At 35.0% G+C, this 24,123-nt stretch overlaps 1 protein-coding gene across 2 annotated transcripts in view; it reads right to left on the bottom strand.

The window, feature by feature from the left end:
• UCHL3 (ubiquitin C-terminal hydrolase L3) overlaps nt 1–24,123 on the bottom strand; it is a 55,712-nt gene that overhangs the window by 18,870 nt on the left and 12,719 nt on the right. For both annotated transcript variants that reach the window (XM_012472045.2, XM_012472046.3), the window contains 3 exons: nt 19,841–19,997; nt 19,377–19,462; nt 17,233–17,280 (listed from right to left, as the gene is read on the bottom strand). In XM_012472045.2, coding sequence (XP_012327468.2) covers nt 17,233–17,280; nt 19,377–19,462; nt 19,841–19,997 — 291 coding nt within the window. The remainder of the gene's footprint in view (nt 1–17,232; nt 17,281–19,376; nt 19,463–19,840; nt 19,998–24,123) is intronic.

The raw sequence follows: 24,123 nt of genomic DNA, 5'->3' as shown, positions 1-24,123 counted from the left end.
CTGAAAATCCTCTAATCTTGCTTAGTACCTTCAATCTAAAGAAACAATATACAAACCTTAAAAAAAGCTATCATTTTGATGGGGGGGGTTAAAAAATATGTTCGAACATTTTATCTGCTTACAATAAGAATCAGTCAATCAAAAACACATAAAGGAATTCCACACTTGGTTCTATATGGGAACAAAAGTTTATGTGATAGTATCTGCTCTCACAGACATAGTTTAATCAGAAATTCATCACATTCAGTCTGATTATATTCATATATCAGGAAAGAAAGAAGGAAAGAATCGGGGCAGAAAGGGGAAACGAATAAAAGGGGGAAAGAAATGGTGTATAAGAGGAGACAGAAGGAAAGGTGAGTAGTAAATATTGGAAGAAAAAAATTTCTAAGAATCTAGAGAGGGAAATATTACTAAACCAGAGTTATACACTGACAAGAATGTATAGGTTGGAATGGGTGAAATAGGAAAATATTCTTGGCAAAGATTAAGTGTGAGAAAAAGAACAGAAATAGAAATAAGGAAAACATGTTCAGAAGAGTAGACTGTCAGGTCTGAAATTTGAGTTTTACCTTTCATTTTAATAAGTTAGCCTCTTCCATTTGGCAAAAGGCATGAGATGCCTGGGTCAGAGAAAAAAAAACTCATAGCACAGCAAGGAACATGATCATCAATATGTTTGTGTGAATTCACATGAGAGCAACAGACAGAGCTAGGGCAGATGGTTGCACAAAGAGTAGGCTGCGTCACAGGAGAGGAACACTGGAGCTTGGGGAAAACCACTGGTTTACAGCAAGCAGTAAGCTAACAGGTTCTTTGTGCCAGAGGCAAAGACATTACCTCATCCCTTAAGATTGCTTACTCCAAACACACCTGTAAGAAATGTGATTTCCAACTTCAAGTATGATGGCCCTCTTCTTTTGTCATTCTTGAAGAATCTTTTTGAAAACTTTTTTTAAAAAAATAATTTCAAATTTACAGAGTAACAAAAACAAGCATAATACAGGAAACACTCAGATTTGACTATGACCTTCTACCTCCATTTACTTTATCATCTGCACTTAAACTCTTTTCCTCTTTCTTTTCTCTTTTCCTCTTCCTGAATCATTTGAGGATAACTTATATACATCATAGCACTTTAATCCTAAAGTCTGCAGTATTTCCTAGGACTAAGGGAATTATCTTACATTAATATCAACGCAGTTATCATTCTCAAAATTTTATATTGATATAATACTTTTGCCTAATCTCGTATCATATTTTAATTTTGCCAGTTATCTAGTTATGAAATTTATAGCATTTTCCCCCAGGGTCTAATCTAAGTACAGGTATTAAATTTATTCATCATGTCTCCTTAGTATCTTTTAACCTGGAACCTTTCTAAACGGTCTTTGTCTTTTAAATTTTAAATAATCCCTTCTCTATTTTTTCATAAATCATTTTCTATTTAAAACTTTATGCTCTCTGTGACTAGATACTGCTTTACTTTTTCCTTTTTAAACTATATTCCCTTTATTTCTTTTACTTGCCCTACTATATTGGCTAGGACCTCTACTACAGTACTGCATTTCATTGACTTACTTCTGCTTTTATCTTTGTTATTTCTACCTTCTACTCACTTTGGATTTAATTTGTTCTTCTTTTGCTACCTTAAGGTAAAAACTTAGATTTCCAACTTGAAGCCATTTTCTTTTTCTACTATAAGCATGTAATACTACAGTTTCCCTCTAACTCCTGTTTTGTTTTGTTTTTTCTACTATAAGTATTTAATGCTATAGATTTCTCTCCAACTCCATTAGCTGTATCCTGTCAATTTTGGTATATTTCTTTTCTAATTTCTTTTGGGAATTCTTCTTTGATCTCTGAGTTATTTAGAAGTGTGCTATTTAATATCTAAATATTTGGGGGATATTCCAGATATTTTTCTGTTGCTGATTTGTAGTTTAACTCCACTATGGTTAGACAACATTCTTTGTATAATTTTAAAAAAAAATTTTAAGGTTGATTTTCTAATCCAGAATATGGTCTATCCTGTAACTATCCCATGTGCACTTAAGAAGACTATATATTTTAACTGTTGTGTTCCCAATTTATGAAGAGTTCCACAAATATCAAAAGGGTCAAGTTGTTTTGACAATGTTCAAATTTTCAATTTTTTACTAACTTTCTGTGTCTGTTTTATTGATTCCTGAGTGTTGACATCTCTAACTATAATTGTGAATTTGTCTATTTCTCTCTTCAGTTCTAACAGTGTTTGCCTCATATATTTAGAAGCTCTAATTGTCAGCTGCATACAGGTACTTTCTGTTATGTGTATGCTACGTCTTCTTGGTGAGGTAACCTCTGTATCCTTATGTAATGTCCTTCTTCATCACTGGTAATATTCCTTGTTCTGAAGTCTACTTCACTTCATGTCAACATAACTACTCCAGCTTTTTTTTGATTAGTGTTTGCATTGTTTATCTTTTCCCATCCTTTTGATTGTTATCTTCTTAGGTTTTTTTAAAGTGACTTTCTTATAAACGGGATATAATTGTGTCTTGCTTTTTTTTTTTACTAAACTGATCTTTCTCTCAGTTTGAAGGTTTATAGACATTTAAGTCTTTATGTTGACATTTCATTAACTTCATGTGATGTTTGATGTGGCTGAATTTAAATCTACATTGTCAGTTCTCTATTTTTTCCATCTGCTTTGTTACTTTTCTGCTTTTTGCATAATTTTTATTATTCTATTTATCTGTACTATGGGCTTCTCATTTATACTTTTTAAGTTTTTCAGTAATTGCCCTAGGATTTACAAGATATATCTTTAGTCACAGGATACCTTCAAATAGTATTACACTACTACATATGTAGTATAAGAACCTCACAACAGCATTATCCCAATTTATCCCTCCCTTCCTTTGTGCTATTGTTTTATTTTTATAAGTGTTATAAATTTATAGTACATAGTTGCTATTTTTGATTTAGTAATCCTAATCATCTTTCAAAGAAATTGAAAATAAGAACAAAATTTATTTTACATTTACCTTCATTTGTTCCATTTTCAATGCTTCCCAAATATTTGAATAGCTCTAAGTTTCTGTCTGGCATTGTACTACTTCAGCATAATGAAATTCCTTTACATTTCTTGTAGTGCAAGTAAGCTGCTATGAGCTCTCTCAGTTTTTGTTTGTCTCAAAGTTTTTATTTTTAAAAGATATTTTTGTTCCATTGAACTCTTAATATTCTAAATATATCATTCCATGTGTTCCGGCTTGCATAACTTCTAGTAAGGAGTCTGCTATAATTCTTATGATTTCTTAGCATCTACTCTGTCTTTTTCATGTGGCTACCTTGAACATTTTGCATTTATCTTTGTTCTTCAGCAACATTTTCCATTTATCTTTGAACTTTAATGTGTCTCAGTGGGTACGTGTTTGTTGAAGGATAAGGATATTTATCCTTCCTAGTGTCTCTGAGATTCCTGAAGCTGTAGTTTAATGTCTTTAATTATTTTTGGAAAATAGTTGGCCATTACCCTTCAAATACTTTTGTCTCAAGGCCCCACCCCTCACTCACTCCCATCCCCTTATCTTTCCATCTCTCTTCTCCTTTTGGGATTCCACGTTCACATATTACATCACTTGAAATTGCTCCCACAGCTTTTGGATGAACTGTTTGTTTTGTGTGGTTTTTTGCCCCCTTTTCCACTATTTTTCCCTTTGTGGGTAAGTTTGGGTTATTTACAGTGATTTATCCTCACAGTCACTGATTCTTTTCTCAACTTGTCGAGTCTACTGGTAAATCTGTTAATGGCATTCTTCATCTCCAGAACTGTGTTTTTCATTACTTGCATTTCCATTTGATTCTTTCTTATGTTAACAGTTTCCAATTCTGCTGATATTACCCATGTGATAAAACATGTTTTCCATCTTTCCATGTGAGTCTTTAATATAATTTAAATTCCCTGTCTGATAGTTTGACATCTAGATCATATCTGAATCTAGTTCTGTTAAATGCTTTTTCTCTTGACAGTATGTTGATGTTTCTCCTGTTCCCTTATTGTCTTACGATTTTTGCTTAAAAGCCCGACACCTTCCGTAGGAGTATAGAGACTGCAATAAATAATATGTATGTCTAAAAATGGGCATGTCTCATCTTCTGCTACAACTTAGTGTGTGAGGATGAGCCAACCTAATCGAGAGTTTAACTGTTTGGGTTTTATTGCTGCTATGATTACCCTGAGAATACTATTGGTTTAAAATACCATCTGGAATAACCTTGTGCTTTGAGGGGAAGTTGGGTTGCAGGATGTTTTCTTTTTCAATACTCTTGTTCCACCCTAAGCTTTAGGCTTTAGCTCAGAGGCTATGCCTCAGAGAAGGTCTCTCTTCATGTTATTGAACCATGCCCACACATTTGACACCTGTTTCTTGGTGCTTGCTAGTCTAATGGTGGGTTTGTTGAGGCATTCTTTGTTGTCCTAGGCCTGTACTCTCCCATCTTGTCCCCACTCAATCTCATGAGCACCTATTGAGGTCTGCAGAGGGTGGATATGAGCTCTCCCTTCAGGGCTATTTACAGGGATTTTATGGTCTTATGGTAGCCTACTTGTGACCTTAAGCAATTTGTTAAAATTTTTAGCTGTTGTGTTTCATTACCCATAAACTTTGGGTAACGAAACACTTCGATTCATCTCAATAAGAATATCTCTACATCATTTTTCATGGCAATATATTATTCCTTAAATAGACATATCATAAGTATAATATTGCACCTTTAGATTGTTTCTGGTTTTCTACAATTATGCTTTACTGAAAATGTGCATACAAGTATCTATATAAGCATCAGTCAACAGTAGTAATATTGGTATCCAAGATGACGTTATAAAACAACAAAATAATAGCTAACTAACATCAAGTGCTTACTATCTTGTACCAGATGTTCTAAACTAAAGATGCTACAGATCTTCACAATAATCCTAGAAGGTACGTATTATTATTATTTCTATTTTAAAGATAAATTTTGCCCAATGTTATCAGACTAGTAATTTTAGCTTTCTTTTTGATCATGTTTTCTATTAAAAACTTACATAACAGAGGAAAGAATAGAAAGGATAATGAGTCTAAAAGTACACTCTGTTAAATGAGTTCCATACATCAAGGTTTGTGTGAGTGTGTGTAAGTGGCTAAAGTTTTACAACATTCAAGATAGGATAGCATATCAATATATTAAAATTGTTTATTTAACTACTTTGTAAGGCTTGGGGGCAGGCAAAGCTTTTATCTACTACCTTATGGCTCCTGTGATAGCATACTAAAGATTATTTCTATCAAGTATGTCAAAATGTTAAACATTAGAACTAATAATTCTAAATTTTTACTCGTCATATTTATTTTTACATCCTAATCCTAAACACGCTATACACATATTATCTTCAACAGTATAATTTCCAGAGATAATTCATAACATAGACATAATAGTGTACATCATATATATATTCAATTTCAAAGAGTTGATATAATTCAGAAAAAGACTTTCAAACAATAACATTTCAAGAGATGTAAGGACTTAGAAATAAAATGTGCTATTATGGAAACCTAAAATTCATAGACTTTTCTCTTAGAATTACAAAGATTAAAGACACATGCACCAACTTTTAAATCTTTATAATGTTAATTGTTAATGCAATTGCTTAAGCAACCTAATTTTTAGCTCTGCTTTCAAATATGAAAATTTAAACTGTGAGCTAAATCTTTAGCTAGATGGCTAATTTCACACTGTCCTCCATATTAACTGGAAAAGATTAAATATCTACAGTTTATTTTTGAACTTTCATAAAAGTCATAAAGAGAGCTCACTTTCTAGAGAGTCGGAATAAAGAACTCACTTCCTCAGTTTTTTCATTCTGGTGAGGAGTCCAAAATCACTAACAATTATTTATTTTATTAAAACTATGAATGACACCAGTGTCTGCCAGGACATTAACAGTGAACCTAGGCCCTCACTGCTGTCTGTGTGGGCATTGCAACAGTATGTGACTGAAGATATACCATTTTACATGAAATATAAACTCACCTTTTCATTATAGTTCAAAAAACCTAGAATAGGCTTTTCAAAAACGTGAGGAATTTTAAAAAGGAGACTAAATGATTTACTCTTCAGAAAGAATGCTAAGATACTTAATAGTTAATTGTTGCATGAGATTTTTAAGCATTCTGATTCTGATCGAAACCCTCTTGAGTTTAAAAACAAAACACATATTCACTTACACAGAGAAAGTGAGCTATGTGAATACAGACCATAAGCATGACAGTTTTGGTTTATACAGAAGCACAAGGACCTACTTGACTTGCCCAAAGCCACATAACTAGTGAGTGTGAAAGCCAGAGGCAGACTCATGACTCCCAGCTCCAATTTCAGTTTTTTCCACTGCACACAAAGCCACTCATCCATCAATTGTCAACTAATCTGACTGATTGATAAAGGCACATCTATTATTATTTTCTATCTGAATTCCTGAATATAATTCAAATCTACCTTCTAGTTGTCAAACTTAGAACTAGTTCAGAAAACAACAAGAATCATCACCCAAGTCCTCAAAGGCCAAATTACTTTTCCTTCAGCTAGCATGCATGCACTTTTTTATTAAAAGAAAAAAATTACTCTTTAAACTGTTTAATAAAATAACCAAAGTATTAGAAATGCTGTGAAGGCTAAAAAGAAATGATTTATACTTTTTCAAAAAAAATCTAAGAAAGCAGAGGGTCTGCCTTAGAGTACTCCTCTATTAAGAAATCAAGTATTTTGGCCAGGTATAGTGGCTCACACCTGTAATCCCAAGACTTCGCGAGGCCAGGGCAGAAGGATCACTTGAGCCCAGGAGTTTAAGACCGGCCTAGGCAACATAGGGAGACCCCACTGCTACCAAAAATAAAAAAATAAAATAGCCAGGTGTGGTGGCACATGCCCATAGTCTCAGCTACTTGGGAGTCTGAGGTGGAAGGATGGCTTGAGCCCAAGAGATCAAGGCTACAGTGAGCCAAGATCAAGCCACTGCACTGCACCCTGAGCAACAGAATAAGACCCTGTCTCAAAGGAAAAAAAAGAAAGAAAGAAATCAAGTGTTTGGTTTGATGGGTACTCTAAGTGCTTAAATCTAAATTATGTTAAAATTCTAAAATAAAGTAAGCAGGTTTTGGTTTACAGCCAAAGCATTTTCTCATTTAAATTGACATACTATTATTAAGAAAATACCCTTATAACTATGTAATTTCTTGAACATGAAGGGATCATTAGTGGGTAGATAGTTAAAATAATTACTGTTTTCTAAAATATACCTAACATGATTACCAAAAGACTGTGGCTAGTTTATAGGTAAGATTTCTTGTTAATAGAAAAAAAAATGTAGTGCATTGAATAAGAACTGACTTAGATGTAATGGCAAAAAAGAACAAAGTATTTGGCACAACTCTGAATGACTATTTGTAGCTTATTACATATTTGCATTACATTTCTAGCTGTGAATAGCCTTGCTTTTAGGGCAAAAACAAAAATTTAAATTTTAAAAACCTCATTTCACTTTGTTTCAGTAATTTCATTTACCTACATGTTTTGTTGCCTTAAGAGCACAGGAGTACCAACTAGCTGTGTGACCCTGAATATATTAGCAACTTCTTAGATTTCCCATCTGCAAAATGGGGTAACAGCTATCTTATGGAATTGAGAGGATCAAACTAGGGTACATACAACACTTAGTCTACCCCATGACATGAATTCAGAAAATGGTAACCAACATTATAATAATATGGCAGACATATTTTCAAAAGGAGTAAGAATTAAGATGATGAGAATACTTGAAAGCTGGTGAGCACCTCAAAGCATTTCCATCGTATTCACCCAAAAATGACAAGAGCAGTCAAGAAAATTCACATAGACACTTAGCACCGAGAAATAATCCCCAATGTTTCTAGTGACCCCAGTCATCTCATAGTGAGACTCTTTTGGGTTGAGAGCCTAAGATATTTGTGGATTTCTAACAGACAACAATGTGCACTGCCTTCGCCATACCTACACAGGGTAGAAATGGGGATAAAACACAACTTCCTTAGTTTGTTTAAAAATGATTTTAGCTTCTCATGATTATTAGATCACAATTCCTTTTATTGACTGATTGATCAAATACACACTTGTTCATGACAATTAAATTGAATCATTATTTCCTGAATGGGGGATGTTCTTTAAGACTTTAGAAACACCATTGAGTCTAGCTGAGCATGGCGGAATGCACTTATAATCACAGCTACTCAAGAGGATGAGAATCACTTGAGCCCAGGAGTTTGAGACAAGCCAGGGCAACATAGTGAGACCCATCATCTCTAAGGAAAAAGGAAAAAGGAAAGGAAAGGAAAGGACTGGACCACTGAGTGTAAAATATGGTACATGGAAAAGAAAACAATTGGGAACATCTTTAGAGCTGCCAAACGCTATGAAAATTAGATTATAAATGTGTGTACACATATGTGTAAGGGCATGTGTGTGAGCATGCATGAGAACACCTACATGCATAACTTTATGAGTTAAAATCAAAATTATAAATTAATTCTAAATGGATTTCCGTAGATTTTTTAGTAAATTTCAGTGTAATACATTGGATCATAGTAAATTTAAGGTTTAAATTTTAAAAAGGAAATTAAAACCAGATCCATGCAAAAGATGCGAAGTTTCCTACAGAGTATCCATGTTCGGTTGGCAAAGAAGTCACAAGTTAAATATGGGATAGATATCAAAATACACAAAATACCACTACATATTCCATGGAAAATCTGGATAAATGGTAAGTTTCTTCATTTTGCTCACCTAATAAATCAAGATGCCCACAGACATCAAGATATTCTTAAAAGACTTTTTTCCCCTACTGGTTTAACAATTATGTTTTCTCCTTTAAGTTTATAATTCTCCATATTAGAAATCTCTATTAATATAATACCTATACATCTACATATTACATTAAACCTAAGCTTACCATTGTTAAACTGTTCAAACTAATTCCCAGAAATTATTTTCTTTACAATTTGAGAGTAGCCCCAAATAAAGTTCTCCTTTATTACAAATGAAAAAAAAAATCATGTATTCTAACATTACTCTCTATTCTGGAAAGTTGTGATTTAAAACAAAACTAATAGAAATCTTTCACCATCACCAAGCGCAACATCAATTCTTTTTATTGCTGAAAGCATTCTTAGACTAGTTTCATCTAGTCAGATCTGGAAGGGTGAACTAGTGAGTTCAGTCTAAGAATTTTCCTTTAAAATAAGTAATAACATATCAATTTCTAAAATTCGGAGATCAGTAAAGAAGAAATAAGGGAGGAGGAAAGGAGAGAGATGGAGAGCAAAAAAAGAAGGGAGGGACAGAGGGAGGGAGAGAAAAGGGGAAAGGGAAGGCCTCTATTATAAGGGAATGATATTCAGAAGAAACAAAAAAAGGAAAGACACAGAAGCAAGCTAGGGAGTCTCAGGGCATCTTTAGTTTTAAAAATAAAATAAAATTACCCCCAAAAGATTTTTAAGTCATGTTGGAACAGAATAAAGAAAATGAGGTATGAAAAGTAAAGAAAAACAAAGATCAGAAAGTTGCAGTTTCAGACTTTTGACAAAACTGGACTGTACATTTTGAACTGCATGATATATTTATTGTTTCCACCTGATTCTTCCAAGATAATCAGAAACTTACGTTTTACATTATTTAAGAACTAAGTTTCTTCCTAATATCCTCAGATTCTTTCAAAGTGAAGGAAGGAAAGAAGGAAATAAATTCCCAAAGGAGGGGAATAAATATGTGAGCACCTCAATGTGTGTAAATCTTTTTTGGCTTATTGGAATAATTTCTGATATCTCTTTGTAATCCCAATATAATAAAAATAAAGACTATACTCCACATAAAATGAAGCCATGCAACTATACAAATACATCTAATGAAGATGAAACTTTATGCTGTTTATTCCTACTGACAGTCTGTACTAGCTGGGCCAAAAAAGCCAAGTAGATTCTAAACAGAGGATTTTCCTAAATTAAAAATACACATATACACACACATACAAACACACACACGTATCTTTAATTATGTATATATATTTATGATAACACACTTGAAATCAGAAATTATGCACTGCTTACCCCAGTGGTCAAATAATTGCTCTTTTATAGGTTAACGACATTAACCAAAATAGATTACATACTAACGTTTCATTGTAAATCAATTATATTTCATGATTTAAATTAACTTCATAAACTTTTACTAAAGATCGTTTAAGTATCATTAGCAATCAAACATGTTATTTCCCCCTATCAAACAAGCAAAAATTTAGAAATAGAATTCAATACTGGCAAGAGCAGTTTTCTTTTTTTTTTTTTTTTTTTTTTTTTTTTTTTTTTTTGAGACGGAGTTTCGCTCTTGTTACCCAGGCTGGAGTGCAATGGCGCGATCTCGGCTCACCGCAACCTCCGCCTCCTGGGTTCAGGCAATTCTCCTGCCTCAGCCTCCTGAGTAGCTGGGATTACAGGCACGCACCACCGTGCCCAGCTAATTTTTTGTATCTTTAGTAGAGACGGGGTTTCACCATGTTGACCAGGATGGTCTCGATCTCTTGACCTCGTGATCCACCCGCCTCGGCCTCCCAAAGTGCTGGGATTACAGGCATGAGCTACCATGCCCAGCCTCAAATATTTTCAATAAGTGGTTGATTGAATCCACAAATAAGGAACCCACTGTTACAGCAGGCCGACTGTATACATTCATTTTTAAATTCTTAACTGGACATGCATGTATCAGGTGATATTAATTGCAAAATCAGTAACTTTTTCTAGTAGAACATTCAACTGTATTTCATTTAGGGTTACACATTACCATAACACACACGACCAATACATTAATCAGTTGAAAGCTTAGTTTTATATGTCTACTATTAATTTTTCTAACACATTGCTTTAAAACTCAATCATGAAGCCACTATAAAGAAATAAAATTCAGGAGCAACTGAAAAGTTATCAATTTAGTATTTCTCACTCAATCTGTTTCCTATCCCAAGCTAGGATATAAATAGTCACTTTAAGCCTCATACAAAGCACTAGTCTAACAGCACTGCTACAAAATTAGCTGTCAAACTTTTATTGAAAGTGTCTGGCCAGGCACAGCAGCTCACGCCTGTAATCCCAGCTTTTTAGGAGGCCAAGGTGGGAAGATCATGTGAGGCCAGGAGTTCAAGACCAGCCTAGCCAACATGACAAAACCCCATCTCTACTAAAAATATAAAAATCAGCCGGGCATGGTGGCACACACCTGTAGGCCCAGCTACTTGGGAGGCTGAGGTTGGGGAATTGCTTGAACCTGGGAGGTGGAGATGTGAGTGAGCCGAGACCGTGCCACTGTACTCGGGCCTGGGCAATAGAGCTAGACTCTGTCTCGAAAAAAGAAACTGTTTGAAGATGGGGGTGAGGAGGACAGAAGAACTGGGACTAGACTCTGCAGCCAGACGGTGTGAGCTCAAATTCTGGCTCTACCACTTGGCAGATATGTGACCTTGGGGCAAGTAACTGAAACTTTCTCTGCCTCAGTTGCTTCATCTGTAGAAGGGGAACAAGGGGACAATGGTAATACCTCATAGGGCTGGTACTGGAATTAAATGACACATATCAAACTTCTGTAGCATTACCCAAAAGATGCAAATCCAATAACTCTATTTTATTCTATCTAGAATAAAGGACAAAATGGTGGTTGTAGCAAGAGGAAAATCAAAGGAAAAAAAGAAAACATTCTCTGACACTAATAATTTAATTTCCTCATTGTTTCCTCATATCCCCTTGTTCTTCTTTTATGTTTTTAATCTTAAGTGAAAAATGAAAGTAATACCTTTCAGTGTAAGTTAATGAAGCATAAGTGAGGTAGGGCTACTGTTCAGACTTCTGTATTAGCCAATCTACCAAACAATCATGGTGGGATGAAGAAACATACATTAGCAAACAATTACTCTAGAGCAGTACACTATGGCCAATCTTCTGAAAAGACTACTGTATTTTGGTGACTCAACTATAGATTTCTTATTTAGTCTACAAATCTCAGCATGCAATAAGGCTTCTGCCTCCTCCATTCCCATGAAAACGTTCTGACAAAGAGTACCAATGATGTCAGCAATGATTCTACTTGCTATTACACTATATTATTATTGGCTCCTCTTCCTCTACTCACTCTTTCAACACCTACATGCCCCAGGGATTTATTGTTGGTCTACCACTATTCCCCCTGTGAAGAATTCTCAGGGTTCTAACTACCACCCAAATATAAAAGACTCCAGATATCTCACCTGAGCTCTAGACTCCTACACATATGACCCAAAAAACTCACCTTAAGCTCAATAGGCTAAAAAGTAAATGTACCGTATTTGACGGTTCTGCATCTATAAAATCCAAGCACCCCTTTATATGGCTTCACCCTACTACTTCAGCCTCATCTTCTGCCATTCAGATTCATTTTACTGGATGCCTAGTAAAATAAAATTACCGCCTAATATTTATTGAATGCCCATTAAATTCTAGGCACTATTCTAAGCAGTTTATATAATTAATTCATTAATCTTCACAATAATCGCATAAAGTAAATGCCATTATTTCTATTTTGTACTGAAGAAAGTATCCTGCCTAAGCTGAAAAGCAGTGGAGTCAGTATACAAACCTACGTCCTGTGCTCTTACCTTTAAACTATGTAATTTCTTTGAGATGGAGTCTTGCTCTGTCACCAGGCTGGAGTGCAGTAGCGTGATCTTGGCTCACTGAACCTCCACTTACCAGATTCAAGCGATTCTCCTGCCTCAGCCTCCCAAGTAGCTAGGATTACAGGCACCTGTCACCATGCCCAGCTAATTTTTGTATTTTTGGTAGAGACAGGGTTTCACCATGTTGGCCAAGATGGTCTTGATCTTTTGACATCGTGATCCATCTGCCTTAGCCTCTCATAGTGCTGGGATTACAGGCGTGAGCCACTGCACCAGGCCTAAACTATGTAATTTCTTATAAATGCTTATATATGTCCAGTTTTTGTCCTGGGGGATTCCAAGTGAACAAGACGAACAAGACCTATGCCCTCATGGGACTTACATTCTAGTTAGCAGAATAAACAAATATACACAAGGAAGAAAAAAACTTAGTATTGATTATTTAAAAGTGCCAGGAAGAAAATAAACAGGATTTTATGATAGAAAATAAGACAGAAGGACCTACTTAGCAGTGATGAAAGAAAGCTTCTCTGAAAAGTGACTTTTAAGGTGACATCTGAAAGATGAGAAGTCCCCAACTCTGCAAAGAGAAGTGGTATACCCAGAAGTGTGCTGGGTCATTAGAAAGCACAAAGATGGTACTATGGACTGAATTGTGTCCCCATTGTCAAGTTAATACATTGAAGCCCTAACCTTCAATGTGACTATATTTGGAGACAGGGCCTTGAAGGAAAGTTAATGTTAAGTAATGTCATAAGAATGGGGCACTAATCCAATAGGACTGGTGTGCTTATAAGAGGAAGAGACATGAGAGCAATCGATCTCTCTCTTTCCCTCTCTCTCCACACCCACTCCATATGAACACACAGGACAGGCCATGTGAGGCTACACTGAGCAGGTGGTAGTCTACAAGCCAGGAAGGGACATCTCAGTAGGAGCCAACCCTGCTGACACTTTGCTTTTGGATTTCTAACATCAAGAACTGTGAGATCATAAATTTCTGTTGTTAAAGCCACCTGGTAATAATTTGTGATGACTACCCAAGCAGACTAATACAGACAGGAAAGACCTAGGTACTTTGTAGGAACTGACAAAAAATCAGTGGGCTGGAATACAAACAGCAGTAGAGATAATAATACACTGAAGACTTTTAAGCCCATAGATGGGAGATGAATCTTTTTTTTTTTTTTTGAGGCAGAGTCTCACTTTTGTCACCCAGCCTGGGTGCAGTGGTGGAATCTTAGCTCACTGCAACCTCCACCTCCCAAGTTCAAGCGATTCTCCTGCCTGGGCCTCCTGAGTAGCTGGGATTACAGGCACATGCTACCACGTCTGGCTGATTTTTGTGTTTTTAGTAGAGATGGGGTTTCATCACGTCGGCCAGGTTGCTCTCAAGCTCCTGACTTCAGGTTATCTGCCCACCTCGCCCTCCAAAAGTGCTGGAATTACAGGCGTGAGCCACCACGCCTAGCTAGGAGATGAATCTTAGATGAGATGATCAGAAAAATATATGGTGCAGGTTTTTGTTCTCTCAGTGACCGGGAGACACTAACATACAGCAACTAGAGGTCACTATATTCTACCCTGGAGTACACAGAACAGTCCAACACAAAAAAGAACTGAACCCTTCCAAAATGTTAACACTGGCCTATTTGGAAACAATTGCTAATGGGTAAGTTTCATTTACCCAGGGGACTATAGAAAACTAAGGTTTGCCCCCCTCCCCCTGCTTTTTTTTTTAATTATTATTTCTTCCACTACTAAGGACAATTCTGGGCTAATTCTGGTTAATTAATACACATGTGTTGTACTTGTGTGTAACAGTATTGGATAATTTGGAACATGTGCAAATGAATCAGATGCCAATCCTAGGCCTAAGAGCCCCAGAAAAGGAGATATGATACCATACTTCATCAAACTAAGGCACCATTGGTTACATGACACACCATTTTATGAACCACTAAGTTGGGAATAACGCCAAGTAAACTGTGCTATCAACTGTAAGATACATCTTAACTTCAGAGTTTTTAAAATGTGAAAAAATGCACATCTTAAAAAATGAAAGAGAATATGAAATAGTTAAAGTGCAAATAGTTGGAGTAGTCATATAAAGAGTTCATATAAAGGATAAAATATATGCAGGTCTGATCATCAGGAGCTGCTTCATGTTGAAGATCATATTAAGCTGAGTCTTGAAGAATGGATAGAAGTAGGAAGTGGAAAAGACTGAGGGAAAGAATATTTTCAGAAAGAGAGTACTGCAAGAAGAACAGCAATAATAAAATAGGGAAGTAAGAGCTGCCTAAAAAGAAATACTTAAAGTTAGAGAGACAAGTTAAAATAGAAAAAAAAAAAACAGACAGACACACAAGGGTTAGAAAAACCTTGAATGCAACTATGTTAAAGAGCCTGAAACTGATTGCATAGCTTGAGGAATCATTCGCAAAAACTTTTTTAACTCCTACACATTTTAGGGTTATAACATACATCAAATATATGGTTCACTCTAGTAGTGATTCTAAACTGTGGGAGATGGGAAAGGAGCAGAAAAGATTAATTCTGATGGGAGTACACAGCAGCGTACTCCAGAAAATCCTAACTTCTATCTCCACCTTGAGAATTACTGCTCTATGCATTAGGAAACTTCTAGAAAAATTTTAGCAGCCACCTGATTCAGGTACATTTCAGAAAAGGGAATCCAGAAGAATTGTGTAAAAATGGATGAGAAATGGAATAAAGACTGAGAATCTGCATAAGAAGCAGATCTTCTAAACCAGAAGTTAATGAATTTGTATTAGATTAGTTATAGCGGGAAAACGTATGGTGGAACTATTATAAGAAACAGAAACAATAAAGGGAAGAAAAAGTTTAAGATCCAGATAATAAGCTCAAACAATGAAAAATGCTTTCTAAAATAAGTGGGTCATTCAGATGACGTCTAACAGGCATCCAAGACTGGAAGGAATAGAGTAGGTTAGGTCTGAAAAAACACATATGAAGATCATTTAAAAAGAAGTGTAAATGTAAATCCATAGTTTGGATGAAGCTCCAAAAAGTGGGCAAGAGAAGTATGGCAAAATTAAGTATTTTTTGTAGTGAATATCTGTTAAAGCATTTAATTGCTTTATTACAAATAACTGTCTTCATATCTTACAAAAAACTTATGCTGATCCTCATCATCACTAATTTTAACACGATAAATTTGCAAACAAAAAAGCAAAGCATAGTGAAGATTATGAATACGTTCACCATCACGTAAAGCAATACAAAACAGCATTTCATTAATTTCCAATCTGCTGTTAAAAACATTTCAACAGGCCTCTTCTGTGTTTGTGTATGGATAAATTTGGTGAAAAACAATAATCTACACCTTTGAAAGCAGTGCCTAAGAGTAACCTATATAGAGAGAGAGAGACAGGGTCTTGCTCTGTCCCCCATGCTGGAGTGCAATGGTGCAATCATAGCTCACTATAACCTCAAACTTCTAAGCTCAAGTAATCCTCCCATCTCAGCCTCCCTAGTAGTTAGTGCTACAGGTGTGTGCAGCACCACATCTGGCTAATTTTTATTACTTTCTGTAGAGACAGAGTCTTGCTATGTTGCCCAGCCTGGTCTCAAACTCCTGGCCTCAAATGATCCTCGTACTCTAACTTCCCAAAGCACTGGGATTGCACAGGTGTAAACCAGCATGCTCAGCCAAAATCTATGATTTTTAAATCAAGTATTTTTTTCAAGTTTTTTTTTTTAGGTATAAAGGCAATGCCATCTTTTACATGAAAAACTGTGGTTTCAAGTCACATATGGGATAAGAAAGAAGAAAACCTCTAATTCTCTGGTATTAACCCTTAAATGTGCTATAAACATAACAAACAGCTTTAGTTAAATTCTTTTTGACTAAAATACCTTCTGACAAACTTCCTCTTAGAGTGATACAGCCATGGCTTGAGGGAAGGAAAGAAAGGAAAGATGGAAGGAAAGTGAAACCGATAAATGAAAAAAGAGACGAGAAGGAAAGGAAAAGCCGCCCAGCTGAACTGGCTAACAGGGTAAAGATGGTAAAGATCATTATGTGACCCTAGAACAAATTTACGGAGCAAAGAAAATGATACGGCTTTCTGCTGGAAGCAGGACATGAGAAAGACACAGGCTCTCTAACTGTACAATAGTGCAGGTATTTTTCTCAACATACTTGGAAATCAAAGGAATCTGATAGGGAAAACAAGCCACTGAGTAGCCACACAAACAGCACAGTACCTGCAATCTGTCTAAATGATTAGATGAACTGAAACAGCAGACAGCAGCATCTTAACAGCTTGTCAAAACATGTTCTTTTGCTGCTTTATGACTGCTTTTGCTTAAGCAAATTCTCTTTCAAAGGAAAAAACAAAAGGTCAGGTAACTTTCTAAAACTCTATGTCCTACAATAACACTACCGTTAAATTTACACATAGCAAGAAAAATTTAGAAAAAACGTGAAATACCTCAGTCTGACCTTCATGGGCACTGGTCTCATGAGTAACTCGGATGGCCTGTAATAAGAATTAAAGGTATTCACTGGAAAAAATGACCATACCCAACTTTTTAAATGAAAACAACAGCTAAAATTTAACATCTAAAGGCTTCTAAAGAAACAACAAATTGAAGGAAATTTAAGAACAGCTTATGATATCTGGTTAATCAAATGAATTGCTGTACTGTGTAACCCGCAAATCTCTAAAGACTTAGGAAACTGAATATCTGATTATTTGTAATTTCCAGGCTGTGAGTAGGGGCCATTTAACTTATTCAGTTGTTAGAACTAACACTTAACACTTTATTCGATTGAGACTAGAATAAAGTAAGCATTTCACAGATAGAGACTAAAGAAGTTTATCTCATCTGTTTCTCCCGGTTCCATGCTCCTCTGCAGCTCTGGCTGTATTTACGCTTAATCATGCAGTTTCAGTCAGCAATTTAGAAATGTGGAGCACAACTCATGCATTTATCAGAAGCTACAGAATTTAGTTTCCTGAACTAAAAAATAAACCACTCTTACAGTACCCTCTATTTGCAAAGATGCAGAGAAATGGGCACAATAGTAAATTACAGGTGAAAGTACAACCTTTATGAATAGCAACTGGCAATAAATACATATCCAAGCCTTAAAAACATGCAAACTATTTTATCCAGCAATTTCTCTTCTAGTAGTTTATATATTTACATATAATTGTATATAATTTTATATAATTAAGGACATTTACAAAGATGTACTTTGCAATATTTATTAAAATAGTGAAAAACTATTAAATTTCTAACACCTAATTTATTGGTGAAATACAATATTATATAATGGAAAGCTATGCAGCCATTAAATAATATCAAATATATACTTACTGGTATGTAATACGTTTGTGATAAGTGAAAAAAGCAAGTTATAAAACAGTATTACAGTGTGATCAATTTTTTGTTTAAAAAACTGTGTATATACATATACACTTCCTATAAAAATATTAATGTTTATCTACCTCTCATTAGTAAGATTACTGATTTTCATGTTGTTTATTTTTATGTATAATAAAAATGTCTTATGAAGTCTCCAGTTTTTTTTAAAGAAAAAAAAATTTAAAAAACAATTTAAAAACAGGAATGCTTAACATAATCAAACCAATTAATTTATCAGGCACAAACTTTACATAAGGTATTGTTCTAGCCAAATAATTTGTAGACTATACGCCTAATTTCAAAGAACTTATAATCTATTTAATAATGTTATTAAAAGGTAAAAATATTTCAAAATAAAAATTGATTCTAAAAGTAATAAATTTAAAAAATTTCAGAACAGTTATATGAAGTGGTACAATCATTACTACCTGCATTAAATATAACCTATATTATATATAAAACCTAGTTTATGTGGCTGGTTATTACACTTATAAAATAGCTACAGTATGGTCCAACGTCTACCTTTAAACTTTTGCATTTTCCTTTCATTTTCAGCCTTGCTCTAAATTCCCAACGAAAGATACATAGCGTACTGCCAGACATATATTTATTTTATGGAGGGAATGGTAAGGAATAGTCAGTCATAAAGTATATTATTAATTTGTGAATCAGGGCCAGGCATGGCAGCTCATGTCTGTAATCCCAGCACTCTGGGAGGCTGAGGTGGAGGGATTGATTGAAGCCAGGAGTTTGAGACCAGCCTGGCCAACATGGCAAAACCCCATCTCTACTAAAAATACAAAAATTAGCCAGGCATGGTGGCACATGCCTGAAATCCTGGCTACTCAGGAGGCTAAAGCACAATTGCTTGAACTCGGAGGCAGAGGTTGCAGTGAGCGGAGAGGGCACCACTGCACTCCAGCCTGGGCAGCAGAGCGAGACTCCATGTCAAAAAAAAAAAATTTATCAATCAAACTGCTTTTATCCATTCGTCAGCTCTGAACATAGAAAAGAAGTGGCAATTTATCAGCATTTATGGATATTTCAGATGAAGTTATCTAAAAAGTACAAAAGGCTTTTATTAACGGATACAATAAAATCCGTAACTGCTCAAAACTGTGGTTTCAAGATAAAACCCTCAAATACATCTACAATCCCACAAAACTTTGCCCACATGAGATCAAAACAGAAAGAAGGTACCGACGTCATAGTTCTCCAGGTATCTGGCTCGTTCTTCAGGGCTCATTGACACAGATTCCTCTAGGAACTTTTTCAAGGTTGATCCAGGTTCTGAAAATAGGAAAGAAGATAAAATTTAAAAGGCTCGATATAGCAGAGAGACCAATAAATGAAAATACTAGAAGTATGCTACTATTTTTCAGGTAAAATCCTTTCACTGGTAAGTTAGAAATATAAGAATCTTGTTATAAATGATAAGCCTCACATTATTAATATTTGTCCGTTTGTTTAACCTCTACTAGTCAACAATATAAAAGAATAAGAAGGATTAATATTTCTTCTAACAGTATATATATTACCATCATAAAAGAAGGGGGAAATGCTTTATTTTACAGTTTGAAAGAAATAATTAGAGCACCACCTACTGTTCAATGAAATCAACTTATATCTTAAGGGGGGGGAAAAATGCAGTAATGAAAAATCATTTACCAAAGTGCATCTTGTCTTTATTGTTTGCAATAGCATGAATTAGTCCAATTGTTCCACAGGCATTGCTGATTGTTTGCTTCATGAAATATACTGATGATGTAACATCTTGTCCCTGAGATTTTATTTTTTCTTCCTCTTCTGTTCTGAATACTTCATACTATTAAAAAAAAGTCAATAGTGTATATGTGGAAAATAACATGTTAAAAACCTCAGTCTGTAAAAGAAAAAATGCAAATGATAAAAATTATTTTTATAAAAGAAAGAGTTTAAAATATAATTTATCATCTACCAAAGTGACAAAAGACTGAAAAATGAATAGCAGCAGCCTGTGATGGTGAAGGTATGGGCAAAAAGGCATTCTCCTCTGCCATTATTAAAAGCGTATATTTGTACAATCCCATTAGAAGGCATATGATAATATGTATTAACATTTTAAATGATCATACACTCCAATAAGCAATTTCCTTTATAGGAGATTAGTCTAAAACATAATCTTTAAAATGATATATATAGTTCTAACAGCACAAAACTGAAAAACTTATAAATAACCATCAATGGAGATTTGGTTAACATGTATTACAGCATATTGTAATAGAATACTATAAAGCACTGTAGATTTACATATTCTGATTTAGAACTCTGTCCACGACTAAGCGTGGTTATAGGTCAGTATGTATTAACAACAATTCCCATTTATATTTTTAAAATACATATATACACATTAGAAAGTCTGAAAGGGTATGCAAAAACTTAATAGAGGTTATCTTTCGGACAAGAGATTACTGGAGAACTTTTACTTGCTAATTTTTACATTTGTACATTTCTATATGGTTTATTATTAGCAAAAATATTTTTCCTTTTGGAAAATCATACCATATTAATAAAATTCACATTATATAACCCATAACTGACATTAACCATTATCTATAATAATTGGTTATAAAAGCAATAGGGTATAATAATGAACATCACAAATGCAGGCTCTACAGCTGACTGCCTGGGCCCATAGACTGGCTCAGATGTTATTAGCTGTGTGACTTTAGCAAATTACTTAATGTCTCTGTATTTTAGTTTCCTAATAGTAAGAAAGAGTTAAAAATGGCAAAAAAAAAGTTAAAAAAATGGGTAAGGTGGGGAGGAGAAAGATGATAATATTGTTTGGTTTAGAGTTTTCCCATAACTTTCTGTTTCCAATAGAGTAGGGTCAGCAAATAACCTACAGGCCAAATCTGGCCCACCGCCTCTTTTCATAAGTAAAATTTCATTAATGTATTGTCTACGGCTGTTTACAAGGCAACGTCAAATAATTGCAACAGAGATTTGAAGGCCTGCAAAGCTGAAAATATTTACTATCTGTCCCTTTACAGAAACATTTTCCTGATCCCCTGCAATAAAAGAAACAAATGATGTCTATAGAAAACTTACAATTAGTTAAGAAACTGCTTCTTTAAGCAGTTTAAACTCTCTTGCCTAAGAAGAAAAAAACAATAAACTGCTTCTAACAACAAATGTATCTATGCTCAAAATATGAATTTTATTGTGTTTCTAAATTAAATTTTAAGTAACATTTTCAGAATAAATGGAAATTATTCATGTAAGTTTGACTGATAAAAAACTGGAAAGGTTCAGTATATTAAGGTCTTAGGCTGAAAGTTTACAGTTCTATAGTTCAGTCTGTTGTTAATGTTCCTGTTGACAAAGCAAAACAAGATTTGATGATTTCAGGATTTAATGTGTAGGAAAAATTCCTAAAATGATTCAAAGCAAGTAAAGGAAAAAAAGAAATTATGGTAGACCAAAATATAAAATAAAATAAGGCCAAGAGACATAAATATCAGAGAGAAATAAATCTGTAGCCCCTTTGCCTATGATTTACTGGCTGGACTGCACTATCACAAGGAACACATTCAAAACACTATCATTGGCTGAGTAAGGTAGCTCACACCTATAATCTCAGCACTTTGGGAGGCTGAGGCAGGTGGATCATCTGAGGTCAGGCATTCAAGACCAGCCAGGCTAACATGGTGAAACTCTGTTTCTACTAAAAATACATAAATTAGCCAAGAATGGTGGCACATGCCTGTAATCCCAGCTACTCCAGGGGCTGAGCCATGAGAATCACTTGAACCAGGGAGGCAAAAGTTGCAGTGAGCTGAAATTGCACCACTGCACTCCAGTCTGGGCAACAGAGCAAGACTCTGTCTCAAACAACAACAACAAAGAACATTATCACTGATGGCAATTATCAAAAAGAGATAATAAGTGCTGGCAAGGGTGTGGAGAAAAGGGAACCCAAGTGCACTGTTGGTGGAAATGCAGATTGGTACAGCCATTATGAAAAACAGTATGGAGATTTCTAAAGAAATTAACAATAGACTACCAGATGACCCAACAATTCACAGCCAAAGAAGACGAATCACTTTGTAAAGGAGATGACTTTCTACCTTGTGAAAATATCTGCACTTCCATGTTCACTGCAGCATTACTCACAATAGTCAAGATATGGAAAAACCCAAATGTCCATAGATGGCTAAATGGATAAAAACATGGTGTAGTCTACAGCCATACTACCCTGAATGTGCCGGATCCCATCTGATCTCAGAAGTTAAGCAGGGTCGGACCTGGTTAGAACTTGGTTGGGAGAAAAAGTGGCATAGATATTGACACACACACACACACACACACACACACTCTCTCTCTCTCTCTCTCTCTCTCTCTCTCTCTCTCTCTCTCTCTCTCTCTCTCTCTCTCTCTCCCCTTCAATATTATTCAGCATTAAAAGAAAGGAGATCCTAACATCTGCTACATGGATAAACCTGAAGGACATTATACTAAGTGAAACAACCCAGACACAGAAAGAAAAATATTGCATAGTATCACTGATACATGGAATTTTTTTTTAAAGCTCAAATACACAGAGACAGAGAATGAAACAGTGGTTAGCAGGGAGGTGATGTGATGTAGGTGAAAGGACACATAATAGCAGATATGTAGGATAAACAAGTAACGTCTAGAAATTATGTACACATGAAGACTAAGTTAATAAAACTATATTGCATTAGAGATTTTTGTTAAATAAGTAGATTTTAGCTGCTCGTCACAAAAAGAGGAACTATGTGATGATAGATGTCAATCTGCTTCAGTATTGTAACTATTTTACTATGTATATGAATCCTATATCATGTTGTACACTTCAAGTACACACAATAACATTTATTTTTAAAAACCCACCATGATTGACTTTAAAGGGTAATGAGTCACACCCATAATCCCAACAATTTTGAAGGCCAAGGCAGGGGGATCATTCAAGGTCAGAAGTTGGAGACCAGCCTGACCAACATGGTGAAACCCCGCCTGACCAACATGGTGAAACCCCGTTTCTACTAAAAATATAAAAAATTAGCCAGGTATGGTGGCACATGCCTGTAATCCTAACTACTCCAGAGGCTGAGGCAGGAGAATCACTTGAACCTGGGAGGTGGGGACTGCAGTGAGCCGAGATGGCGCCACTGCACTCTAGCCTGGGCAACAGAGTGAGACTCTGTCTCAAAAAATAAGTAAATACATACATACATACATACATACATACATACATACATACAGGATAATGAGGTGCCCATGACAGTTCCTTTGCTATTAGTATGCTTAAGTCATTCACAAGTACATATTCAATCTTTAAATTAGAAATTCAAAGACAAACACTTTGAAGCTCCTAAAGAATGCACTAGCTATCCTCTTAATAATTTTGCCATATACCACCTATAAGCTGAAATAGGGATCTACCAAACTGTAACAGATATCTAAAAGTGGTACATGCTATCTGAATTCTCTACTTACATGTTATTATAAATAGTTATATTAAGTATTTATATTTACTTATATATTTACTTACATAAATTTTCTACTTATGTAAGTACAACTTACAAAAATACTTTAGAACTGTGTTCTTCCTTTCAATAGGGACAAGTTTTTTTAGCTCTGATAATCTACTAAATTAAATCCTATTAATAAGGATAATATGGTTTATTAATACTGATACTCACTAGATGGAAGCAATCAAATCAAATTTCTTTTTCACAAAAAAGTCATAAAAATGAACGGTTTGGAAATTTCCAATTCAGACAAAAAACTCCCATCAGCTAAGAAACCCTAAGCTTTAGGCAACTGATTTTTTTTTTTTTTTTTCAATTCTTCACTATTCATCACAATGGGGGTCCTGGGATAGTTATCTGTTGGCTTATTTTTGTAATCAATAAAAGGCAAACATAACATTGGATTAAAAG

The sequence above is a fragment of the Aotus nancymaae genome, unplaced genomic scaffold (genome assembly GCF_030222135.1).
Source record: "Aotus nancymaae isolate 86718 unplaced genomic scaffold, 86718_ANA_hifiasm-v0.15.2.pri h1tg000088l, whole genome shotgun sequence".
NCBI classification, from domain to species: Eukaryota; Metazoa; Chordata; class Mammalia; order Primates; family Aotidae; genus Aotus; species Aotus nancymaae.
Note: the sequence above shows the minus strand (reverse complement) of the source record. Positions and strands in the feature narration are given on the sequence as shown.